This window comes from Tympanuchus pallidicinctus, unplaced genomic scaffold (genome assembly GCF_026119805.1).
Source record: "Tympanuchus pallidicinctus isolate F22 unplaced genomic scaffold, pur_lepc_1.0 scaffold12, whole genome shotgun sequence".
Classification (NCBI taxonomy): domain Eukaryota; kingdom Metazoa; phylum Chordata; class Aves; order Galliformes; family Phasianidae; genus Tympanuchus; species Tympanuchus pallidicinctus.
The window spans coordinates 1173505-1196527 of record NW_026294637.1 but is presented as its reverse complement, the minus strand read 5'-3'; the positions used below and the strand labels follow the sequence as shown (position 1 = coordinate 1196527).

General features: G+C 52.0%; 1 protein-coding gene across 1 annotated transcript in view; it reads right to left on the bottom strand.

Moving 5' to 3' along the window:
- ITGA11 (integrin subunit alpha 11) overlaps positions 1 to 10767 on the bottom strand; it is a 32140-nt gene extending 21373 nt beyond the window's left edge. Inside the window, exons 1-2 of the mRNA XM_052671837.1 lie at positions 10589 to 10767; positions 4608 to 4719 (exon numbers count right to left, since the gene is read on the bottom strand). Coding sequence (XP_052527797.1) covers positions 4608 to 4719; positions 10589 to 10640 — 164 coding nt within the window. The 5' untranslated portion in view covers positions 10641 to 10767. The remainder of the gene's footprint in view (positions 1 to 4607; positions 4720 to 10588) is intronic.
- Between the last annotated feature and the right edge of the window lie 12256 nt (positions 10768 to 23023).

Here is a 23023-nt window from a genome sequence, read left to right as displayed (position 1 = left end):
TGAGGTAGGCTGAAAGAATGCGCCCATGAGCACTGCAGGAGGACTTCCTCCTCCCTTCTGCAAGACCTGCCACAAGGATCACAAGGGACTGTTTTTCAGCTGAACCAAAGGCTTTCAAAACAAAAATAATAATAATAATAATTATAATAAATACAAATGGTAGGACATACACTTGTGATTGATGCCATCCATCTCTAGAGCTGGTGAGAACCAGTCAAAAGATTTTCTCCAAGGATGTCTAACATACCATGTCCTCCATGGAGCCCTGGGGCAGCCCTCAGGAGCCTGGTGATGCTACCAGCAGAGCCCTGGGGTTTCTCACAGTTAAAGCCCACTGAACACAGGAGTAGATTGGGGCTGCAGTGCATCCCCCATTCCCGGCACGGTGGGAGGGAGCGCCAGGAGCAGACGTTTCCCCGCGCCGAAGGAATGCTCTGCAGCTATGTACCCTTTCACCAAAATAATCCCAGCACTCGGGCACTGGCCAAACCACAGGAGAGTTGCAGCCAAGAAAGCCTCGCAGTAGTAGGGAAATAGCAAACCCTTTAACTGTTTTTCCAGATCAGCACAATTACAGCTTTAAATCCACCGAGCAGACTTTTCTCTCCTCTCCCTCCTCCTTTTTCCCTCACGAGTGCTCAGACTGGAAACGTCACGTCTGTTGCTGGGGCTGCTCTCTGTGGGCACTGGGGGGGGTTCATCCCTAGAGGCCCTTCTGCTGCTGTAGGTCCAAACCCCACAGCAGAGCAGAGCTTTGCAGCGCCGCATGTCACACAGGAGTCAGAGCAGCACGAGCTGCAGCAGTCGGTGATGCTCTTGGGACAACGCCACCTCGCCAGCAGCATCAGCAAAGCTCCGCTCCCAGCCTGCTTGAGAATGCTATATTTATTATTTTTATGGCTTCAGAAGGCTAATGGATGTTTATTCACAATGTTTCACTTCCACAGCCAGTTCTCCTCATGCCTCATTTTTTTGGATAGCTAGAAAACGCTCAGCACGCAAGCAGCGATGCTCCTGCTGCCCCGTGGCACAGCCACCTCCTCCCAGCCTCACATTTTTTATTTAGATGGGGAAAAGGATGTGGGTGTCTGGAATATCATGATGGAAAGCCAAGGGCGGCAGCTGGGGCTTCTGGCTGGGAGCACACTCAGATGACACACGGAGTGCCCCCAGCCCACTCACATCTCCCCACTTGCACACACTGCCGCAGACACCTGCCTTCAGCCTTTCCCTATAAATCCCTCCCAGGTGGTGCAGTGGAAAGTCCCGTCTGGGTCGGCAGCACAGTGCTAATCTCATCAGGGTGGGCTTTGTGCGGCTGCAGCCCCAGCCCCCATCCCACATCCAGCTGGAGCCAGCAGGGGGTAATCCAGAACATCTGGTGGCAGGGCTGGGCCTGCTGCATCGCAGAGCTCCAGAGATGCTGAAGTGATGGAGAGCTGAGAGAAGCACTTGGGAAAGGGATCTCTAACAACATTTCCCTCTGAACTCCATGCAGTTCTGGTCCATATTTGATATACACGTGCCTGCTGAGATTCATGGGATCATTAAGATTGGAAGAGACTTCTCAGATCTGCAAGCCCAACCCCAACTCATCCCACTGTGCCCACTGACCTCATCTCCAAGTGCCACATCTCCACATTTCTTGGACTCCTCCAGGAACAGTGACTCCACCACTGCCCTGAGCTGCCTGTGCCAATGCTCAGTTCCCCATTTCCATGCTTGAACATCCTTACTTTTCCCCAATAAATGCACCTACAGCAACAAGCCTGTCTGGGTTCATACTATCCACACCTTGAATACTCCTAAACTGCATGGCACAGTGCAAGAAGAGGAGCAGCTCACTTCTTTGAGACATTGCCATCACCCAACCCCTAAAGCACCTCTATCAACCCCAAAATTCCGCCCACATCTGATGGGGAGGCACTGACCCCAGTGAGTATCACAGCACTACCTGAGGCACCAGCACAGGGCTGTGGGACGCTCAGACCCACACCAGATCCAGGCAGAGTTCGGTCAGCACACACCGGGATGAGATTTGGGAGCCTGCTGTCATTTTTTCCATTTGCACACTTAGAGCACAGCTCACACCTCCAGCTTCATGAAAAAGGGAGAGAAGCAGCAAGAGGGAGGTCTGGGAGGCACTGCTGCCTGCCAGCAGGGAACGTGACCCCACAAAGCAGAGAGCTCCTGGAGCAGTGCATTTCCAACTGCTTCTTCCCCCAGAGTTTAATAATCGGGATTCTTTCCTCCCAGGTTTTCCACTATCAGAGCTGCTGTCATAGCCCCACGTGCAAGCTGTCTGGATGCTACTGCAAGGGAAAGTGCCACAACTCCAAATACACCTGCAGAATTACATTTGTGTACACACGCATAAATATTCCTATACTCTCACTCACACATACATAAGCTGCTTTGCAATCCTCCTGCAGCCATCCACGATGGCCAAAAGCAGCATTAAAACAGTTCAGACTGGAGCAGAGGTGCCAAACTCCTCAGATTCCACATTCAATATTTGGCAGCTGTATGGCTGAGCGCTGTCAGAGCCGTTGCTCCTGGAGGAGCTACATTTCAGACACAGCCATTTCACTCCTCCGAGCTCCTGGGTGCTGCTTGCCTCTACTCCTGCCTTCCACTAGCCACAGTTCTGCCATATCACTCCCATTCCTTCTACACCTGGCTGCTTTCCAGCCTGGCTGAGACTCTGCACAATGATTATCACATGGCTCTCGGTGTCCTTGGTTCATACTACAGACATTTTGTTTGTTCAGTCATTTCTCCTTTAACCAGAGTGAGTCATGATGGCTTCATTTTTAATGACGTGCACATTTAATAGACATGTTATACTATGTAATTGCCCATTCTAATACACACTGTATTTATGTATATGCCTACGCTTACCCAGGGCAGAGAACATCCATTTCTTCATGCGGTGCAGAAAAACTTTGTCATTTGTGGAGTCAGGAGTTGGACTCAGCGATCCTTATGGGTCCCTTCCAACTTGGGATTACTCTATGATTCTATGAAAATGACAGCTAAGTGCTGGCAGATGTTGACATGGGAGATGTGGGAGAAGAACATGCGAGCTGGGCTGGCTCTCTGCTGCCACTATCACAAAATTGGAGGGGATGGAAGGGACCCATGGAGAGCACCCAGCCCAACCCCATACTAACGCAGGGCCCCTACAATAGGTTGCAAGTGGATGTGTCACTTTGTCACTGGAGGAACAGGATGGCACCTGAGTGCACACACCATCCTCAATGGTTACTGCTCCCCGCTGAGGTTTTGGCACTTGAAGGATTAAAAGAAAAATAGAAGTAGAGCAGCAGAGGTAGGAATGTGATGGCAGAGACATTTTGTTCTGCTCCTTATCTGCTTCAAAGAACTGCAGTCTCTGATCAGCTCTTTCCTAGGCTTAGCCCCAGCCTCACATTTTTGGCAAGGTTCTGCCTCCCTTCTGGCACTGCTGGTGTGGCGAGCTGCACCTCCATTCACCAGTACAGCTTCTGTTTGGGTTGTGGCCTGAATGCAGAAAGTCTGTGAGAATTTAGGGCAAGAAAACAGGCTAAAAGAGCAATCCCTTTGGGCTCAGAGCAGCTGTGCTGCAGGGGCATGTGCCCCAGCATCACATGGAGCCAGACCATGCATGAGATCTTCCCAGCAAGGCAGCAGCACAGTGAGCTGCTCCCAGGCTGTGCATTGAGGGAATTGCTGGAACGTCCTTTATTTACAGGAGCTGCCTCGTGGCTGTGCTCCCTCCCTGCTCCGGTGGCTTTGGCCATGATCAGCCCTGCTGGCAGGTTGCCCAAAATTCCTTATCCTTCCAAGAAAGCCTTGCTTTGGGTAAATAGCCATGTTCTCAAGCACAGAAAGGGTGAAGGAATTCCTGGTTTAAGTTCAAGTGCAAGTTGGACAGCAGGGAAAGAGTCCTGAGGATGGAAAGGGTCCCCAGTGCCATGTGAAAACCTGCTCATGGACCACTGGGGTGCACCAATAGGGATGCTCCAGTGCTAGGCATGGCCATACTTTGGAGGAGACCCAGCCATGAACCCTCTGGGGGCTACATCACATGCTCAGAACCCAGCTCTGCCATGGGGATGGGGTGGCCTCCTGGACTGCAACAGCTTTTTACCTCATCCTCCAATACATGAGCAAAACCCCTGAGCAAAACTCATCCCAGTTTCACCCCACACTCCTGGCTGCAGCAGGCAGCTCTGATAATTTCTGCAGACATCGCTTCTTCAGTGGAAACTCTATAACATTTTATAGATGGGATGGCCCTAACCCAAAGCCCAGATGGATTTCCAACAAGTGCTGGAGGCTGAGCGGCCCTGGGGAGCTGTGAACCTGCCTGGAGTGGGACGAGAGCCCCTGCAGCACCTGCAAACCCTGCTCTGTGCACATAACTTGGACCCATCACCAAACCTTGCTTAAATCTTGCATTTTCCAGTCTCAAATCTTGCTTAAGTCTTGCAATTACCAGCACCAGACCTTGCTACCCTACAGAGCCTGAGCAATGCCTGCCCCAAATCGGCAGGTTGGGAGGAGCAGGGGATAGGCACGTTCCCATAGGGTGTTGTAGACCCCTCCTCTCAGTACTCACTCACCACTTCTTGCCCCCAATGTCGTGCTGCTGCACTGTGTAGCCAAAATACGCATCCTTAGAGCCAGTGATGATTTTGGGCCTCTTGGTGTCGATGTTGAAGGCGTCACTGAGCCCTGGGAAGAGAAGGATCCCGTTAAACACAGCGCAGAGATGGAAGAAGAAAGCACTTGTTACAGCAAGGGTGGTCAGACCCTGAAGAGGTCAACCAGAGCTGTGTGGAGCCCCATCCATGGGGATATCCCACACAGCCTGCCCCAATAAGAACACAGATGCTCTCCAGAATTGCCTCCAACCCCAACACCATTGTCTAGAATAGCAAAAAGTAGTTTGATCACATCACAGCAGCTTGGTGGCACAGCATCACCTTGACAACCTGCAATCGAAGGGAGGCTGAAACCCCAGATGCACTCACCCCACCCCTCCTACAGTCACTGAAGGATGTAGATGTGAGACTGCATTCCAGCACACAGCCATCCCCATTGACCACCTCCTGCCTTCTCCAGGGGCTTTGCAGCACCAAAGAGACAACAGAGTCACATCTCACATGCAACCAGAAGCTGATGTCACCAGGGGGATGCCAGGGAGAACAATTATAGAACAGCTTGAGGTGGAAAGGACATGTAAAGTCCATTTGGCCCCATTCCCCTGCAATGAACGGGACACCCACAGCTCCTCCAGCCTGACCTTGGGTGTCTGCAGGTACAGGGCATTCATCACCTCTCTGGGCAACAAATACCAGTGCCTCACTATCCTTATTATCAAAAAAAAAAAAAAAAGACCCACAAAAACACTCAACCTTTTCTTATATCCAGTCAAAATCTCCCCTTTCTACAGCTGGTGTGGCTGTACTGCAGGGAAGCACTCAGCACATCCCAGCTTGTTGGCCTCCAGGCAGCAAGTAACTGCTGGACCACTTAGCCTGCCACAAATCAAGGATCCTGGCATTGCCCATAAGGCAGCTTTAGAGGCAGCAGAAGGGTCACGTTCAGTACTCATACAGAAACAAAAGGGTTGTCAACGGGAGAGGTTGGGAAACTGCTTCCCTGGCAGGAAATTTAGGATGGAAAGTGCTTTTGTAGGTAGGAATGTTAGGATTAAACCTGTTGTTTTTTTTCTTTTTTGCAGTCATAGTGACAAATTGGCAATGTTGGCTTGATAAACAGAGAAATGCAGCCTTGCCAATGGAGAGCTGAGGTAAGAAGCTTTATAATCCTACAAAAAGAAATTCTAGAAAGCAAGGAAAAAAAGAAAAAAAAGGAGACTGGGGAGAATGAGAGCCAGCACATTTTGTGGTAGTTTGACCTGATTTAACATTGCAAAACAAATCAAAACCTCCTTCGTGTTAACCATTGCCCACTGGAGACATGCAGGAGTCGAGCAGCAGGCACAGAGCGTGGCAGAGGGAGAGAAGGGCGCACAGGGGGTGAGAACATCCTCCAGCTTTGCACTGAAGGAGCATTTTCTTCTGTCAGTGCAGCTGGCACAAAAGCAGAAGGTTATGGGGAGCAGGAATGGTGGGAGAAGTTGGGGACAACCATCCTATGGCTCTTTGCTCTGATGCACTGCACAGCTTTGGGCTCCTGGAGAAATAAAGAGCAACTGAGCTGTTTGCAAGAGGCAGCCTGGAGAAGAAAAAGTACCAAGAGTGCAAGCAATTCATAGAACACAAAAGTCACTGAATAGAGAGAAGCAGGGAGAAATGTGAGGTAGGCCAATTAATGCATGCATGCAGAGAGTGAAGGTGAAAAGCAGTTTCCTGTGGGGTTTGCTGCTCCAAATGATAGGCAATATGAAGGGAGAGGCCAGACTGGGAGCCGAGCTTGGTTACATTGCATTTAGGGTTGGAAAAGAGGGGGAAAAAAGGAAAGGAATGGTAAAAACATTCCCTCCCATCCTTACTGATCCCCTTGAAATCCTTGGGAGGGGTGCAGCTCTGCTGCTCTCAAGCATTCACATTTTCCCGGGATGTCTCCCCAGTGATTGAGGTATTAGAACTCAGCAGTTTGGGATCTTTTTCTCTCCATATTCAAATGTCTCCACCGAGTCCCATAGCAGGGATGGAAAGAAAGAGACCACAACAGCAGGGATGTGCTTGGACAGCAAAAACCACCACCCACCCAAGGAGCCCAAACCCCATTCTGCAGCGCTGCTAGGGCTCCAGTCTGCTGCTCTTGCTCTTTAAAAGCACCCTAAAGCTCTTCTTTTTTTTAACATAAATAATGTCTGTGTAGACATGAGGGACTGCAGCTAACCCTGACCCAATCCCATAGTTTAAACCCATTGGCTCCCAAAGCTGCAGTGAGATAGATGTGGGCTCTGATGGCCAGCATGCCCCGTGCTTCCAGCAGGTACCAGGCAGAAAAACAAAGCGGTCAGGAAGAAAGCTTCCAGACAATGGATGGCAGCACTGCTGGTATGTGGACACAGGAGGGAAGGAATTCAGGAAAGCAGACAGATGTGGGTGCATTCGAGGTAGGAAGAAAGAAAATAAATGTGTCAAGATTTAAGCCGGCTTAAATTAATGGAAGTTTCTCTGAAAGGTTGTCAAGGAGATTTAGCAACCCAGAGAGCTCAGCTTCATTTTCTTGTCAGAAGTGACATCACTGTCATAAATATGTGACCAAAACCCACATGTTTTGCTTGTGATCGCGCCAAGGCAGGAAGCCTCAAATACCTCCTTCCCGAACTGGAACTTCTGTTGAGTTGAAACTTTTTGATTCTTGTCAGGTCAAATAATGAAAGGGGGGGAAAATAAAGCACATTTGAGGAACAATGCTTGGGAAAAAAAGGCACCTTTGCTGCCAGAAAGAATTAAAATAAGTCCTCCTTGTGCAGCTTTGAGCAACTCCTGTGCCAGGGATGCTCTCACGGTCTCTGCACCTTCCTCCTGCCCCAATCCGCGCCTGTGCCCCCAGCTGGGTCATAGAATTATAAGCAATGGAAGAGAGCACTAAGATCATCTAGCCCAACCATCAACACATCATCCAACCATCAATCTATCTACCCCTGGTCCCCATGGGGTAGGTGAAGGTTTTGCCACTGTGCCCCACGCTAAGAAGTTGGTGGCTGCTGCTCGCTGTTTTGCTGCAAACTGTCAATCTGAGGAGATCAGAGCTGAGCAGAGGAGCTGCTGGAATAAATTCATTCTTACTTTGAGGGCATCCCCAAAGCTAGTGCTGTCACAGCTTAGGACAAGGTGGAAGCATAGGGTGAAGACCAACCTCTGGGCTCCTTAGCCCAAGAGCTGTCCTTGCACCATTCCCTTTCCTTATTGCCCAAATCCATGCAGGAAAGACAACCTCCATAGTGTGGAACTGCACACACAAGACACTGCCACTGAACCACTGTGACCCACACCACCCCAGCGTGTCCAGGGCAGCCAGCCAGGCTCCCATGACGAGATCCCCATTGCTGCATGGGCTTTGGTGGCATCAGACACTGCTCTGCAATCCATCTGTCACACATACTGTTTACTCTTACGTTCTGGATCGGCTTAGAGAAGACTTTGAGGTTGATATGGAGTATTTGGGCAAAAGCTAGCAGACTCCAAGGAGGAACAGGGTGGACCACATGTTCCTATGCCTCCCTCCAGCCTCAGCCTCTATCAAACTCTGCAGAATGAAACACTGAAAGCACCAAATTCCTATCCAGGTCTCTATCTCAAAGCCAGCATTTGTCATCAGTTATTAGGAAACAAACGGAGCTCGGTGGCTGCCACAGCTGCAGATAGAGAGCCAGGGAATACTGGGGATGAACAGAAGATCAGTCATCACAGATGCATGTGTTGTAACATTCCTGGTTACCCACAAAACATCTCACAAACAGCCCTGGGGCACTAGCTACAGCAGTACCTTGTGCTTCCACAGTTCAGCTTTCTGGCCCCCCAAAAGCAGGGGAGGAGCTGTGTGGCTGCATTAATTGCAGCAGACCATGTTTAACAGCATCGAGGAACACACTGATTATTCATTTGCAATGTGTTCACCAGGAATAACACAACTAGCCATGGGGGATGAATATCAGCTGCTCTCCAAATGCTCCTTTCCCAGGGGAGCTGCCTAAGGAGCAATGGGAGGCTCATCATAAGGCTCTGGGATGGAGATTGACTTCCCACATTCAAGTTGCCCACTGACTTCCAGTGGCCAAACCTTGGCTGTTGGATGGAGGACTCAAGGTGTGGGACATTCTAGCCCTGATCTTTGGGTTCTGCAGCCACACAGCATTTAGTTCCCATCAGCAAAGCCTTAGGCACAACTGCTGGAGGTCCCCTGTGACCCCACCTGGACCATCCCAAATACATCCCATAAGGCAAACACAAGAGTTTTACCATTTGGTGACCCTTTGGTGAAGGGATGAGCTGACTTGCCTTCTCTGAACAAGAAAACTAATGCAGGAAAACAAATGCATGCTGTGAAATGACAGAAATTATTGCATCTAAGAATGACTTCCTGAAGAAGAAATCTATCTTCATATCTGCTCAGACACCAAGTCCCCATGGTGTAAGTATCACCTCTCTTGCAACACAGCCTATGCCTGGAGGACTTATTGCAGCAAGCCCTCGGCCTGGATTTTAGCTATTTGTCCACAGGATGCATGGCACTGGTGGCCCCCGGGCACCATGATGCCCCCAGTACTGAGTAACCCCTGAAGGATGCCCCATGCCCACCAGCACCAGGGAACGGCGGTGTCTCAGGGCCTCCCAGCCCAGGTGTGTGCCTTGCAGACCAACAGAACACTCAGTGGCTGCCTGCACAGCAAAGGGACAGTTCCCAACAGCGCACATCCCAGCTCAGTGCCCTCGCACGGCACAGACTTGCTTTGAGTTAGTCCTCAGCAAAACACACTGAAATACAGCCACGAAGCATTGGGTCTGGCTGGGCTCAGAGACCACCACATCGTGATGGAAGCACCGTTAACCCTTCCTGCATCTCTGTCACCCCCAGCAGCAGCACCGTCCGCCTCAGTCACCATACAGACAACGATACCCACGGGCAGAAACCTCAACCCGAGGGCTGATTTTTATTCAGCCCAAAGCAGAAGCACAGATTTACCACAGCCCTGAGCTCACTCTATAATAGCTCTACGAGCAGCAGCTCTTTAAGAGGAGTTCACTGAGGGACTCTGTTGCCCACGTAAGCACGGCCGGCCGCAGCGCTCTGCCCCGCAGCTCCACGCAGGCAGCCCCGCGCCCTCCGCCATGCGAGCCATGCACACATGGTCCCCATTAGGCACAGAAAAGCAGCCCCGCCGTGGCTGGCTTGAAATCATCCAGCACCAGCGCTGTTAGCAAGGAGAAAAACAAAAGGAAAACAAAAAAGAAAGTGTTGGCTTGCTTTCCATTGGGATGTTTAGAAATGTTTACAGTGGCATTAGCTCTCGGTGCTGCCGGGGATGCGCGGCCGCCGGCGGTGCTCCTGGTAGTGGGAGCGAGCTCTGTTCTTCACTTTGAAGCTGAGCAGCCCCAGCCTGGGCTGTGTGCAGGAAGCTGCCAGCTGCAACCACAGCAGGACGGAGCCTCCTGCAAGCGGGCAGCAACGGGCTGAGCTCTGCCCCATCCCAGCCAAGCAGAGCTGCAGGAGCACATCCATAAGCAAGACACAGACCTAAAGATCTTCTTCACTTCTTTAATCCCAGGCACTTCTCTTCTGCATAGCAACTTCGCACACAACAGGGTAAGTTACATTATAAGCTAGATGAAGGATGCAAAAATTAACCCAAGGTAAAAAGGTCCTGTTGTCTAGGGGACTTATTTCTCCTCTGTTCTATACTCCAGAAAGCTGCTTGACTAATCCCACTCGTGCCCACAGCCCGGATGGGGAAGCACTCCAATCCTTTGAACTAACTCTGCTTGCCTCCGAGGCACCCGGCTCCCTCCCTCCTGCTCCAACAGCCCCATCAAAGCTGGGCTTTCCCAAACACCTTCCTTCCCTCTGCTTAAGCCAGCAGGAGTTCTTTTCCCAGACACAGAGGGGAGCGGGCTCTTACCGGGCAGAAGGCAGAGGGAGCAGGCGAGGAGCATCCCGCTGGGAAGGTCCATGGGAGCACCAGGGGCTCCCCGGCCCCGCGCATCTGCCGGAGACACCCAGCCAGAGTGGTAGCCCTGCTCAGAAAGCCCTTTCCTTATCCCCAGCCTTCCCCTGCTCCCTGACAGCAGACGAGCATTGGGAGGGAGTGGGAGGGACAAGTGAGGCTTGGAGGAGGTACAGCAGGAGAGGGGACAGCCTGCACGCGGCCACGGCACCCTTTAGGGATCGGGTCAGGGTTGGGGCTGTGTTGGATGGGATCTGTGTTCCCATGGCATGCTTCTAGGATTCCCGTGCCTCAATGGGACTGGTGGCAAAAAGTCTGCATGGGGCCACTGTTGATGGTGGTGTCAGCACTGTTGTGCTGTCACCCCATTTCAGGCACTACATCCACTGGGGGATGGGAGCAAAGCAGCAGTGCACCAAGGAGCACCTCCTGGGCTGTTCCCAGGCACTATGGAATGCTTTGACTCTGCATGTCCCTTGGGTTGGCTTCCCTGAGAATTGTCATCAACAGCCCTGACACCTCCAGGTGGACTCGACAGCCCAAAACATACTACACAACATCTTCTGGGTGATATTTCCTCCCTCCCCAGATCTGGGAGAATCCTGCGGAGGATGCACTCAACGCTGCAGGTTTAATTTCAGACCCCAAAGTCCCCTCCAAACCTTTCTTCCAATCCCAATCAAAGGGAGTTGCTACCTGCACAGACCATGCTCCATCAGACCAAGGTGTGCCCAACACTTCTCTTACCACCCACCTGATAGGGAAGATCTGAAACAGCTCCAACCAGCAGCATCCCTGCCTGCCAACTCTCTGGCAGACAGCCTGGGGGCTGCAGAAGTAGTTCCTCAAGATACTCCTCTAGAAGCAAGGGAGTCCCTAGGAGAAGCAGTTCCTTTTCCTACTCCCCCTTCCATCCCACATATATATACATTCTGGGGCACCAGGGGGAGAGGACACATGTCTGGAACAGAGATCAAAGCAGTAGTGGGATCCAAACTGTCTCAGAAATTCAAATGCTCTGGAGCTTGTTTGCACTGCACCCCTTCCCACAGCAAAATGCTGTTGGACAAAATCAAATGTTTTCAGCTCTTCACCATGCCTGCCAGCTGTCCCTCCCATACCTTAATCTGAAAGGAAAAAAACCACAGAACTTCAGGGGGCAGCAAGAGATGAAGGGAGCAGACTGCAGGGTTGGTCTGGTGAAAGTTAAGGGTTTTTAGGGAGCAGAGCGTAATGCTAAAGATCTCCATCAATAAGCAGAGATCTACAACACAAGCACAGAGCGATCCCTGCTTCTCCCAGGCACAAATGCCATTCTCCAGGACGTCAGAAACAGCACAGGACATTTCCCTGCTCACGAGCCTCATGTTTCACACAGCACCAGGGAAGCCCCAGGACGTGCAGCCCAGCAGAGGTGCTGCAGCATCTCCTGACCCAGCAGCACTGCTGCTCATCCCCAAAGCATGGTTACAGAGCTGAACCTGGGATTTTCCCCTCCAACCTGCACTGAGCTGGGGAAGCTTTCTCCTTCAGCCCTGCTCTGTTCCATCAGCTGTCCACCAGCAGCTTGCACATCTCCTGGGGTCTCTCATTAGCTTGAGTTGGAGCCATTTGCGGCACATCACTGCATCTCAGTGCTGCTTCCCCAGCACAAGTGCCGAGGGTTCAAGGAGAGGAGCTGTGCTAACACTGATGTCATGCTCCCAAAATGTAAACAGCTGTCTGTGGAAGGGCTAGATGGGAAAACACAAACAAGGAAATAGGGAAATAATGGCATTTCACCCCCATGCAAAAATGTTATTTGAGGAAAGCAAAGTTATTATGGGACATCCCGTGATATTCCAGCTGCAAGCTCAGCAGCAGGACTCTAACATCCAAAAAGCCTACAGCAGATAAATCTCATCTATTCATCATATGATATTAATCCTGTAAAAAGCCAAAAACTGGGCTTACGTTAAGTGCTATTCTCCTTTTCTTTTTCTTGGATCCCAGTGCAATTTGAGCTCTGGTCTATCCAACTCAGTGCTTTCCAAAAACTCAGCCTGCAGAGAAAGGGTGAAGACACCAATGCAGTGCCCAGGGGCAGAACACAGCCCCAGGCAGCTGATGGAGGTTATTTTTTCATTGCCATCACTTTATTTCTGACATCTTTCCTACCCCAGCTGCAATGGGAGCATTTTGGGGAGGGCAAAACAGCCATCTCCAATAGAGACCAGTGGGGCTGGAAACAAACATCCCTCCCCAGCCCCGCACAGCCACTTGGCAGAGCACTAGGAAAAGATGTGCTGCGATCTGTGCCTCGCTCTCAGCGAGTCCCAGTGATGGGGTTCTTCACTTTGGGTTCTGCTGGAGGCAGGGGGTGTTCAGAGCAGGGATGCTGCACCTGCAGGTGCACACAGCATCGCTCCTGCTGGTTGCTCAGGCACTGCACTGTGCTGCAAAACCAAACCCAACCCCACGTGAGTGGCATGGAGTCCTCATGGCCCTCCAGCAGCCAGGAACAAATGGATGGAGAAAGTGAGAGGGGAAATTTTTGCCTTGAAATCAGAGCAAAGCAACAGCTTTTGGTGTGGGAGGGCAGCTGCAGCCCCATGAAGACACATGGCTCAGGTGCCACAGGTTTGCAGCCCAAACCTCATGCTGCCCCTGCAAGGCCAACATGTGACAAAGTGCAAACCAAGATCCACACACACTGTAATCAGTGCCCTGCATCCAGATGTTCCTGAGGTTAAACCCATCCCTCTAGCAGGGGAAGCAAATCCCAGCACTGAACCTGCACCTGAGCAGCGTTCTGCTTCCTTCAGCCCTTCCTGCAGAGAGCAGGACCTCACCCAGTGCTGCTGCAGGTTGGTAGGAAGCAAGGAGAGAGCAAGCAGGGCAGCCTCTATCCAGGCAGCAAGCTCACTTGGCTGCAGAGCTGCACAGGGAGTGACACAAGCTGTTTCTCAGCCATTCCCAAAGGGAAGATCTCATGTCTTCCCCACATTAACAAGCCTGGATGGGCTTCTTAAGAAATCTGGATAAGAGAAAGCTGTGCTGACTGTGCCCTCACTCAGAGCCAGGAGGCAGTGCTGGATGACCCCAGGTCCCATCCTGAATTGAGCAAGGCTTTGTGCACCTCTCACAATGAAAATCCTGCAAATAAACTTCAGCAGCCACCCCTGAATCCTAGCTGGGTCACTGCTGAAGCTCCCACCCCACAATTCTTCCAGAGCTAAAAGCACAGCCCGGTGTGGTGACAACTTGAACTCACTTCCCCTCATGTTTACAACCATCCCACACATTCCCAATATGTTTTCCCACACGTGCTCAGTTTTTCCCAAATTCAGCCTTCCCACCTCCTCTCTCCTGACCTTCAGGAGGGTGTCATTCACTGGACACAGCCACTCTGTGAGCTACAGAAGGACTAAGCCAGGATACAAGGAATGTAAACAGAGGCCAGGAATGAAAACAAAACCCCCAGTTCCCAAATCCAAACAGAGGAAGGGCTGATAGGGTCACACGGTGTGTGAACTGCCTGGGATGAGAGCAATGTGGTACCCAAGGCTGCTCCTCCCCTATGTTTTGGGGAGGGATGGGGCAGGGGGTGCTCAGCACAAAGCCCAACCCCCCCTTTAGGGGGTCTCAGGGGTGGGCAGGGGGTGATCACCTGGGGATGGGGGGGATGAGGTGCACGTGGTGCTGTCACGCCTGGCTGTCATGCGGCAGGCTGAGCTCAGAGCCCTGGAGAGTCGGTTGTCCAAAACAAAGGCTGATGTAAACACAAAGCCATGCTCTTCCAGGGATTAGCAGCTCTGCACGAGGCCAGGAAACCTTAAGTCGTCTGAGAGCACGAGGCTGGAAATGAAAGCAGGCAGCAAGAAGGAAGATCTCAGACAGACAGGCTAAAAGCCCCAGGGAGCCATCCGGAGGGCTCCAAGCACTCAGCTCCTCACCCATTGCCTTTCTAACCAAAGCATTCCCTGCAGCACAGTGTGGGGAGCGATGTTGGGGTCCCAACACAGGGACCCCATTAGTCTGTGGTACCCAGCACAGCAGCTGTGAGCACCCTGGGCACAGCTGGGGAGGGTGGATGGGGAGAAGACCCTCCTGGTTCTCCAGGCTCAAAGCAATGCAAGGAAATAACTTCACCTCTGGAAAGCAGCTTGGAAGCAGTGCAGTGTTTGAAAGAACTCTGCCCTCTGCACTCCATCAGCATTGCTGTATTTATCAGCCCTAGCCAGAAGGCTCCTCTCTGTGCCACCAGGCTCACACTTCAGCCAAGCAACAAGCACCAAGGTTCTCCCAGCTCAGATACACTTCCACACCTGGGCTTGGGACTGTGCCAGGTTGATTTTTTACTAAAACCCTCCAAATCAATGTGATTACAATCTATCTTGCAGAGCCCCAGCAGCCGGGGTGCTCACTGCTGGGCGTTTCAGAGCTCTCTTGGCCCCCTGCTGTAAACATCCACCTCCCAGCAGACTGCTCCACAGCTTCCTGACGTGGATTAAGCCCACTTACCCCAGCCAGAGCCCAGGCTGACCCTCCCCAGGTGCTGTCCTAGTGACTTCACAGCTCAGGCAGCTCCAACACAGCATTTGCAGAGCATTAGCCTCCAAAAAAAAAAGTACTGTTTGCTACTGAGGAATTTCTTTGTTTGCTTACCTAGCATTATTTTCTCCATTTATTTAGTCTCTCCTTCTCTATTTCTCACTCCAGATGAACAAACCCCAAGAATCCCAAGCAATCCATCTGCCACAAACCCGCTGAACACCAAGCACTGCACTTTCGCACTGACCTACATGGAGTCCATGTAAACCCCATCACCAGGACCACAGAGCTGGGTGCTCAGCCATGGGGCCAGCATACAGCACCGCATCCCACGGCCTTCCACAGAGGACGATGCTCCATCAGACCTTCATCCACTTAGTTGAAAGTATGCAAACATCTCTCCAATAAACCCAGAATATTTCCCCTGGGAAGTTGTCCACAGCAGGAAAAAACCCTCTTGCATAAAGCTCAGCTATTTATTATTAATATTATCTCCCACTCCACGGAAGTTCTATTTACAGCTGCACACTTCTGCTGCCTCCATTTGCCCACAGTACAGAGATTCCTCTCAGTCTGGAAAGAGCTGCTGTGCAATATGAGTTCTGGCGCTCATCCCCCTTTCCCCCCCCACTTTAATTCTACTGAAGTGACACACAGCTCCATCTGAAATACAAACGGTAAAGCCATTCAAACTCATTCTTTGGAGAGAATGCCAAACTGGCTTTGTGCAGTTGGCAGCCCATAAAAATCACAACATCAGAGGAGCACTTGATTAATATGCTGCTGAACATATTGGAGGGGAAAATATGCAACAGGAAAGCGACTCCGGGCACGGAATCGTTTGCAAAGGAGGAATTAAAAAATAGACTCCCAAATTTTTCCTTTTTGCTGCTGCAAAATGAGGAGGCAGAAGGGTGTTGTGCACGTCCCCTAAGCACCCAAGGGATGGAACAAGGGGCACCAACCACTGGCAAAGCACAAAGCAGGGCAGATTTTTGGGAGCGATGCTCCAGGTCCTCCCAGGCCCAGGCCACAAGGAAGAGCAAAAGAGATGTAATTTTTCCCACTTTGAAACCAGAAATATGCTTTTTCTCCCTCTTAAAGGAAAACCACACAACAGTTTTCTTTAAAGTGAGTTCTAAAGGGATTCAGAAGCTTCAGCAAACGGAAACAGCACAAATCTGAGGCTCACTGGGAGCCAGGAGCAGTGCTGGGGTGCAAGTCACTATGGGTGAGATGGGGACTGCATCCTCATGCTGCTCCAGGGCAGCTGGAGAGATGGATTGGGACTGGAGAGACTGAGTCAATTCAACATAGCAATAAGTGCATTGCCCACCCCAAGAGGCAGGCAGATCAGCACAACCAGCCCTCATGCTTTCACAGTGTCTCATCCAAGTGTCTTGAATGCTTTTCCAAACCAGACAGGCCAACAAATTGGACCTGCTGTTGCCCATTCACCCGAGTCCAAGAGCAGAGCTGGCGCCCTGCAGACAGCCCTCCGTGAAGAACCAGGAGATGAGCCATTTTTAGGCACTGGAGAAAGATGTGACACATTCCAGGTGTCTGGAGAGCGCTGGGCTCTGCCAGCTGTGCTCTGCTAAGGCCATTACTGGCCCAGTGCTGAGGGAGTGCAAACATCTCAATCCCTGCCCTGCAGGCAGCAACAGACAGGACCTCACATCCCTGTGCTGAGGGCATCAGCTCCTGGTTACCCCATGGACCAGCATTAACATGAACACAGAGGGGGGAGGTCAGCAACATGCAAACCACAAGCAGTCAGCCCTTTGGGAGAGCATCCAGTGTCCTTCATGTCTATTTGGAGAGCACAAGTTGGGGGCAAGGTGCTCAACTCTCCCCCTCTATGGCTGATAATAAATACAGGGCAAGTACCACAGTGCACACACTGCTACAGGCTTTTAAAGTTTCCTCTCTCCCATCCACCTTGGGCCACCCCAACAGCCCCATCTTTTCTGTTGTAGGAAGCCTGAAGCACAGGCAAGCCAGGTAAGTTGCATTTGCTGACACCATGGCCATTGCTTTGAAAACAAATAGGCTCTGCTGGGAATAGCATGGATTAGAAATTAGAGAAATCAACAAAACCTACATGCCCTGGTATTGCAAATGCAGGCTTTCAACAGTGGTGCTGGAGATGAGGCACGCGAGCACAGCAGGGAAAGGCACAGACATCCAAGGCAGCCTCTGGTGTCACACCTATAACCAGCACAGATTGTATTAGTGCAAAGTTCCCTGCTTCTGCCAAGGAATTCACAAGCCTGATTTTTAAGAAAGAAACAGCCCATATAAGGTGCTTCTTTGCTAATGAAATCTATGCTTTATTACAGAGTTGAATGCCACCGCATTCCCAGATTATTTTATTTTTTTTTTTGGAAAGGGAAGGAAGGTTGAATGCATCCAGCAGGAAGGCAGCTCTCGCAGGGGACGCCGACCCACTGCTCACTGCAGTGCTGAGCCATTTCCTGGCCGCCTGTCTGGCAGAGCTGTGCCATGCAGCATGGTCTGCAGGGCAGGAAATGCCAGCCCAAGGCTTCCAATTAGAGGAACAGAGAAAGATCGGAAAAAGGAAAATGCGAAGGCATTGAGCACAGCCCCCGTCCTCCTGGCTCACATTGAAGCACTGTCTCTACATCTGCACACATGCACTGTGGATAGTGTGGGTAGACAAGGAATATTTCATGCTGAGGTGCTCACTGCCTGGCTGAACCAGCTGCTTCCCTTCTCCTTGCCCAGCATACAAACTCAGCATCCCAGCACAGCGCTGCTGTGAAGCCACTCAGCACCACTCCAATCTGGAGCTGCTCGCTCCTGTTCAGGAATTCAATTCAATCCCATTGCATGCTTAAAGCCAAGGGAGAACCAAGTCTTCACCTTTACTTTGGTTTCAGCTTTTCCCATGGCAATCAGTGCAAAACAGGATGGGAAAGAGGCAGCCCCTCGTTACGATGCCTGCAGCCACATGGTCTGTACTCACACCCCGTTCCACCTGCTAACAGAAGCTCCTGAGCAGCTTTCTCCTCCAGCTCCCCACACATTATTTCAGCCACCACCTTCACAATTGCCATATTAACACTTCTTATTTCCTATCCTCCTCACGGGGCACAGCCAGGAGAGCATGGCTGTGCAGGGCGGTGCACACATGGCCACATTCCAGCGTCGGGGATGACTCAGTGGCACGGAAATGCCGGCTCACGGGGAGGATGCAGCATCAGCAAGAAACCTGCCCTGGTGTAATGAGAACAAGATGTTGTGCTGCCCGAGCTGCCCGCAGCCAGCATGCTGCAGGGCTGTGCCAGCATGGGCTGGCTCTCATCCTTGCTGCCTGGGGAGGGCAGAGCAGGGATGGGTTCATTTGTCTATCTTTCCTCCAGCAGACGGTGCTGCACATCACCCACTGCATCTGTTCATGTCACAGCTTGGAATGTACAGACTTCTGTTCCCTGTTCATAGGAGGTATTTACACCAAGTGCAGCACCGTTATAATAAAAGCACCAAGGTGAGCAGATCTGCCTCGAAGCAGGTTTAAAGGGCTTCCAAGAGGGAGGTGGAGAAGCACATCGTTATGTGCCATCTGTGGGCCACATTTGTAGCAGCCATACATGGAGCACTTACAAAACCATGCTGGGAGCCTTAGGAGCACATGGGCCACAGATGGGTGCACAGAGGCATCACCCTCCAATAGAGAAATTGCCCTGGCATACAGAACTGCAAAGGGCACTTCCACCTCCTGCAAGCACTTCCCATGTTACAGCAGATTTCCTCCTTTCTCTGCCCTATGAGCAGCACAGCCACCTGATGAACCCAATGCTTTTCCCCATGCCTGAGCAGAACCCATCCCGCTCTTGGCTCCAGTTAATTGTACTTAGCTCTTGGGAGAGGGGGATGCAAATACAGCTTTGCAGACTGCAGAGAGAAGAGCATAACAGTTTGCAGCTTTTCTTTGCCACTGGGAAAACAGGTGCCACAGGTGCTGCAGCATGTGGGCAGCTCAGGGCACACAGCCCTGCTTGTTTTTTGGGGAGGGGAAAAGCACCAGATTGATGTCATGATATCCCTGGATGTTGCACTCATGCTTGAGAAGAGCAAAGGACTCAGCCAACACTTTAAAGTCATCCTCCCCCAACACCAGAGGTCCATAGGACTCCAGGATGGAGATATGGGAAGTTGGTGCACTCAGGTGCCAATAAATCCCTGCTTGTGACCAAACAAATCACTGCCCATGTGTGCCACAGCCCACCTGCACCCATCAGACACTGTTGATGCTGGAGCACCCCAGCTCCACTCCATCCCTGGGCTCTCCATGCTGAACCCCTGCTATATCCATCACCACAGGACCTCTCAGGTGTAAGATTACTCCATCAGCTACTTTTTCCACAGTCCTATCATATAGGAATCTCATTTTATGTGTCCAAGTCTTTATTTCCCTTAAGCACGATGTATAGGTTATCCATTTACAGAAGCAAAGCCATTCCTTTCATCTCGTGTTATAGCCCCTGTTGTGCTGCCTACCCACACCTGAAAGCCATTTGGGGTGCTCTCAATTACCCTGCTGCTGCCATACCAGCCAGGGCCTGCTAGAAGCATCAAACCAGAATGAGGATTGTGGTTTCTCCTCTGCAGTACTTGGCAGCCCATCCCAGGCCCCGTCTCATCGGGGTGCAGTCAGGGAGGAATCTCACAGCATTTTTCCCTTTACAGTCCTCCCCCCCTCCAATTACTCTTCTGAGCAGTAAGTGGATCTGCCCCAAATATGAATACCTTTGATCCAAGGGTGAGAGGAGCCTCCAAAGTCCCCTGAAGGGAAAATTCAGAGCAAAGCTGGAAGCACCCCAAAAAGAAGCTCTTCCACAGCAGTTCCAAACATTTGGGAGGCTGCTCCTGACTCTACCATTTCAGCTGCACTCTTTATGCATGCAACACACATCCACAGGTTCACAAAAAAACAACTTCATTATTAGGCCTCCCAAGTTTATTCACAGGAAAGTGAATAAGACTTAAAAAATGAGGATGCCAGCTCCCCTGCTGCCTGCAGGCAGCTCTCCTCTGCACATGGGGAGGGGAGCAGCATAGAGCCATCCTCCAAGCAGCTGCAGGGCTATAGCAGTGCTGCACCTCTTCCCACCCCAAAGCCCTTTGGAGCAGAACCCAGCTGAGAGGAGGGGTGCCAACCCTGAGGCCACTCAGTGCCTACAGATGCACGGGCACAGCACAGTTGGTACACAGCCCCTGCTCAGGTGTCCCAACCCCACTCACCCCCGTGGCTGTGGGGACACAGCACAACAAGCATCAGGCTGAGGTTGCTTCACAAGCAGCACCTGAGGGAGGAAAGCAGAGATTTATGCCAATTCAGAGGCAGTCAAGATAAGGGATAGAGGTCCCACGTGGGGATATGAAAAAGGTATTCCCTGCAGGGAGCACAGTTGCAGTGGCCTGACATCATCATCATCGAGGCCAGCAGCACCTTCTCACCCCACAAAAAGCCCGCAGAGCATAAGGACACACGTGGTGCAGAGATACACCCACAGGGGCGAATCCACCATCACATCACCTGCAGCCCCAAGAGCAGCACCCTCCAACCCCGAGCAGCCTGAGCCAGCAGGCTCCCACCCCCTGCCCCCAGCACAGACCAGCAGGGCTGGGGGATGCTGTACAGAAGTCACTTCTGCAGCACCCGGGGACCCTCGAAGCAGCAGACCTGAACTACTCACCTCCAGAGCAGCACAGCTCCACGCAGCACCAAAGCACTCCCCTTACCCCCAGCCCCGCCCTTTTAAAGCAATTAGCTGCCAATTAGCACCTTCAGCCTAACGAGCTGTTTCTCTCCCAGCTGGCGCCGCACTGCTGTCACGCCCAGCATCCAGGTGCTCCCTCTGCAGTCCTGGGGATGAGTACAGGGGGAGACGGAGATGCCCTAAGCCAGAGGGGAGTGTGAAACACCCCACGGTGTTCTGCACCGTCACCCTTGATCCACGTTTCCAGCAGGATCTCACTGGGTTTTTCCAGAATGATGTGACCACACATCTTTGGAGCTGCACGAAATATGTATATCACGCATAGGTGCACTTCTGGTGCAAGAGAGAGGTCAAGCAGCCTCCAAACTGCTCGTAGAGGCGGCAGCTAATGCATTTTGTCCATGTATCGGGTACCAGCATCACCTACTGCTGCTGGGGGCTGCAGACAACAGTGCTAAACCTTGCCTCTCATTTAGCAACATGTCCGAAGCATCTCAGAAACCCTTTGTCTGCCCAGAGTCAGCGCTGGAAGGCAGCAGCTCTCTTTGTCCGCGTAAACTGAGGCACATTCGAACAGCGTGTCTGAGGGCTCAGCCCCAGCCCCGGTCCTTCCCGCAGCGCGGAGCTGTGCTGGGCGGCTGCCGGCGCTAGGGGGCAAACGCGGCCGCGGATGCTGCGGGGATTCGGGCTGGGCGCTGGGATGCGCCTCTCAGCCTCTCCCCATAGCGCTGCTATCCCCACGTTCTGCCCTCGGAGAATGCTCCAGCGCATCCCAGTCTCGGACCCTAAGGGTGCTGCAGTGCCGCTGGCTGGGAAACAAAAAATGCTAGGCGTGGGCGCTCAGCATCCAAAATGCAGTGCTCTCCTCCTGCTCAGCCCCACAAGGGTGCTGCAGCGTGCCCTGGTCCAGCCCCGTGCTGGCACTCGTTGGCTGCTCTGCCCCACCGATGGGCTGTAGGAAGGTAACACAGCAACGCCAACTGGAATCAGGGCTGTGCTCAGCTCACGGAATCGAGGGCAGCCAGGGATCCCTAGCAGGGCTCGGCGGTGCTGCAGCCCCGGCTCCGAGCGGCCCTGGACAGGAGGGGCCGCCCCCATCTCCCTCCTCCTGCCCCACAGCGCGGGGATGCTGCAGCGCAAATGGGCCATGCGTTTTGGGTTTCCCTTTATAATGCATATTGGATGTAACTGCCCAGCACATTCACCAAACAACAGAGCTATGGAAAACCCTCCTTCCATTGCCCGGGCTGGCTTCCCGCAGCCAGAACTCCTGCCAGGGCTCTCTGCTTAAGATGGAGTCTTATTTCCACACCCCTTGCTGTGGGGTGAGCTCCCAACTCCTGCCACTTTCCCCTCTGCTACAGATCCTCTGTCTGTCCAAACGCAGCACACGCCTTTCCCCAGCAGAAGAGGGCTCAGAGCAGCCTTAAATCCATGCTCTGTTCAAACCCAAATTTGTCTGCCTGAGCTCAGCTAGGAGGATGCAAACAAATGAACTGTAAAGAATGAGCTCATGAGGGTCAGCGTGGGTCCTCAGTGGGGACTCTGCGTGGCACCCACCTTTCATCTCTGTGTGCTGCTCCCAGGGCTGCATATCCATCCTATGGGGCAATAATGAGACCTGGGAAGCTCTTGAGATGTACCCACAGCCCATGGGTCCCAGAGCACCCAAGGCCTGAGAGGCTGAGGCTGGAGATCAGTGCATGGCTTTAACCCGATCTCCCTCTGTTGCTTGTATGCCTTGAGTTTTCTGAATTAGATTCTTTCCTACCAACAATCTCTTCCTGCACAAAACTTGGCAGCCCCTTCCCTCCAAAATGCCAGCAGACGTCTCAAGAAGGGTTCCTTGTCCTTTGTCTGAGACCAGTGTAGGAAAGCACAGGGATGCTCAGCCTGCCATCTGGGACTGTGATGAGCCTCCAGGTCAACCTACGGGTGCTCCTGCAGGCACAGCGGTGGGGTGAAGCAGGTCCTAAGGTAGGGATGAATATTCCTGGAGGAATCTGTTTCCTTGAGGTGCTGCTTGAACGTCATTGCTGACTGGACAAGTTCTCTGGTTTTCCCTCTGTCTCCTTCTGCAAAGTGTTTCCAATTTATCACGTTATCACAT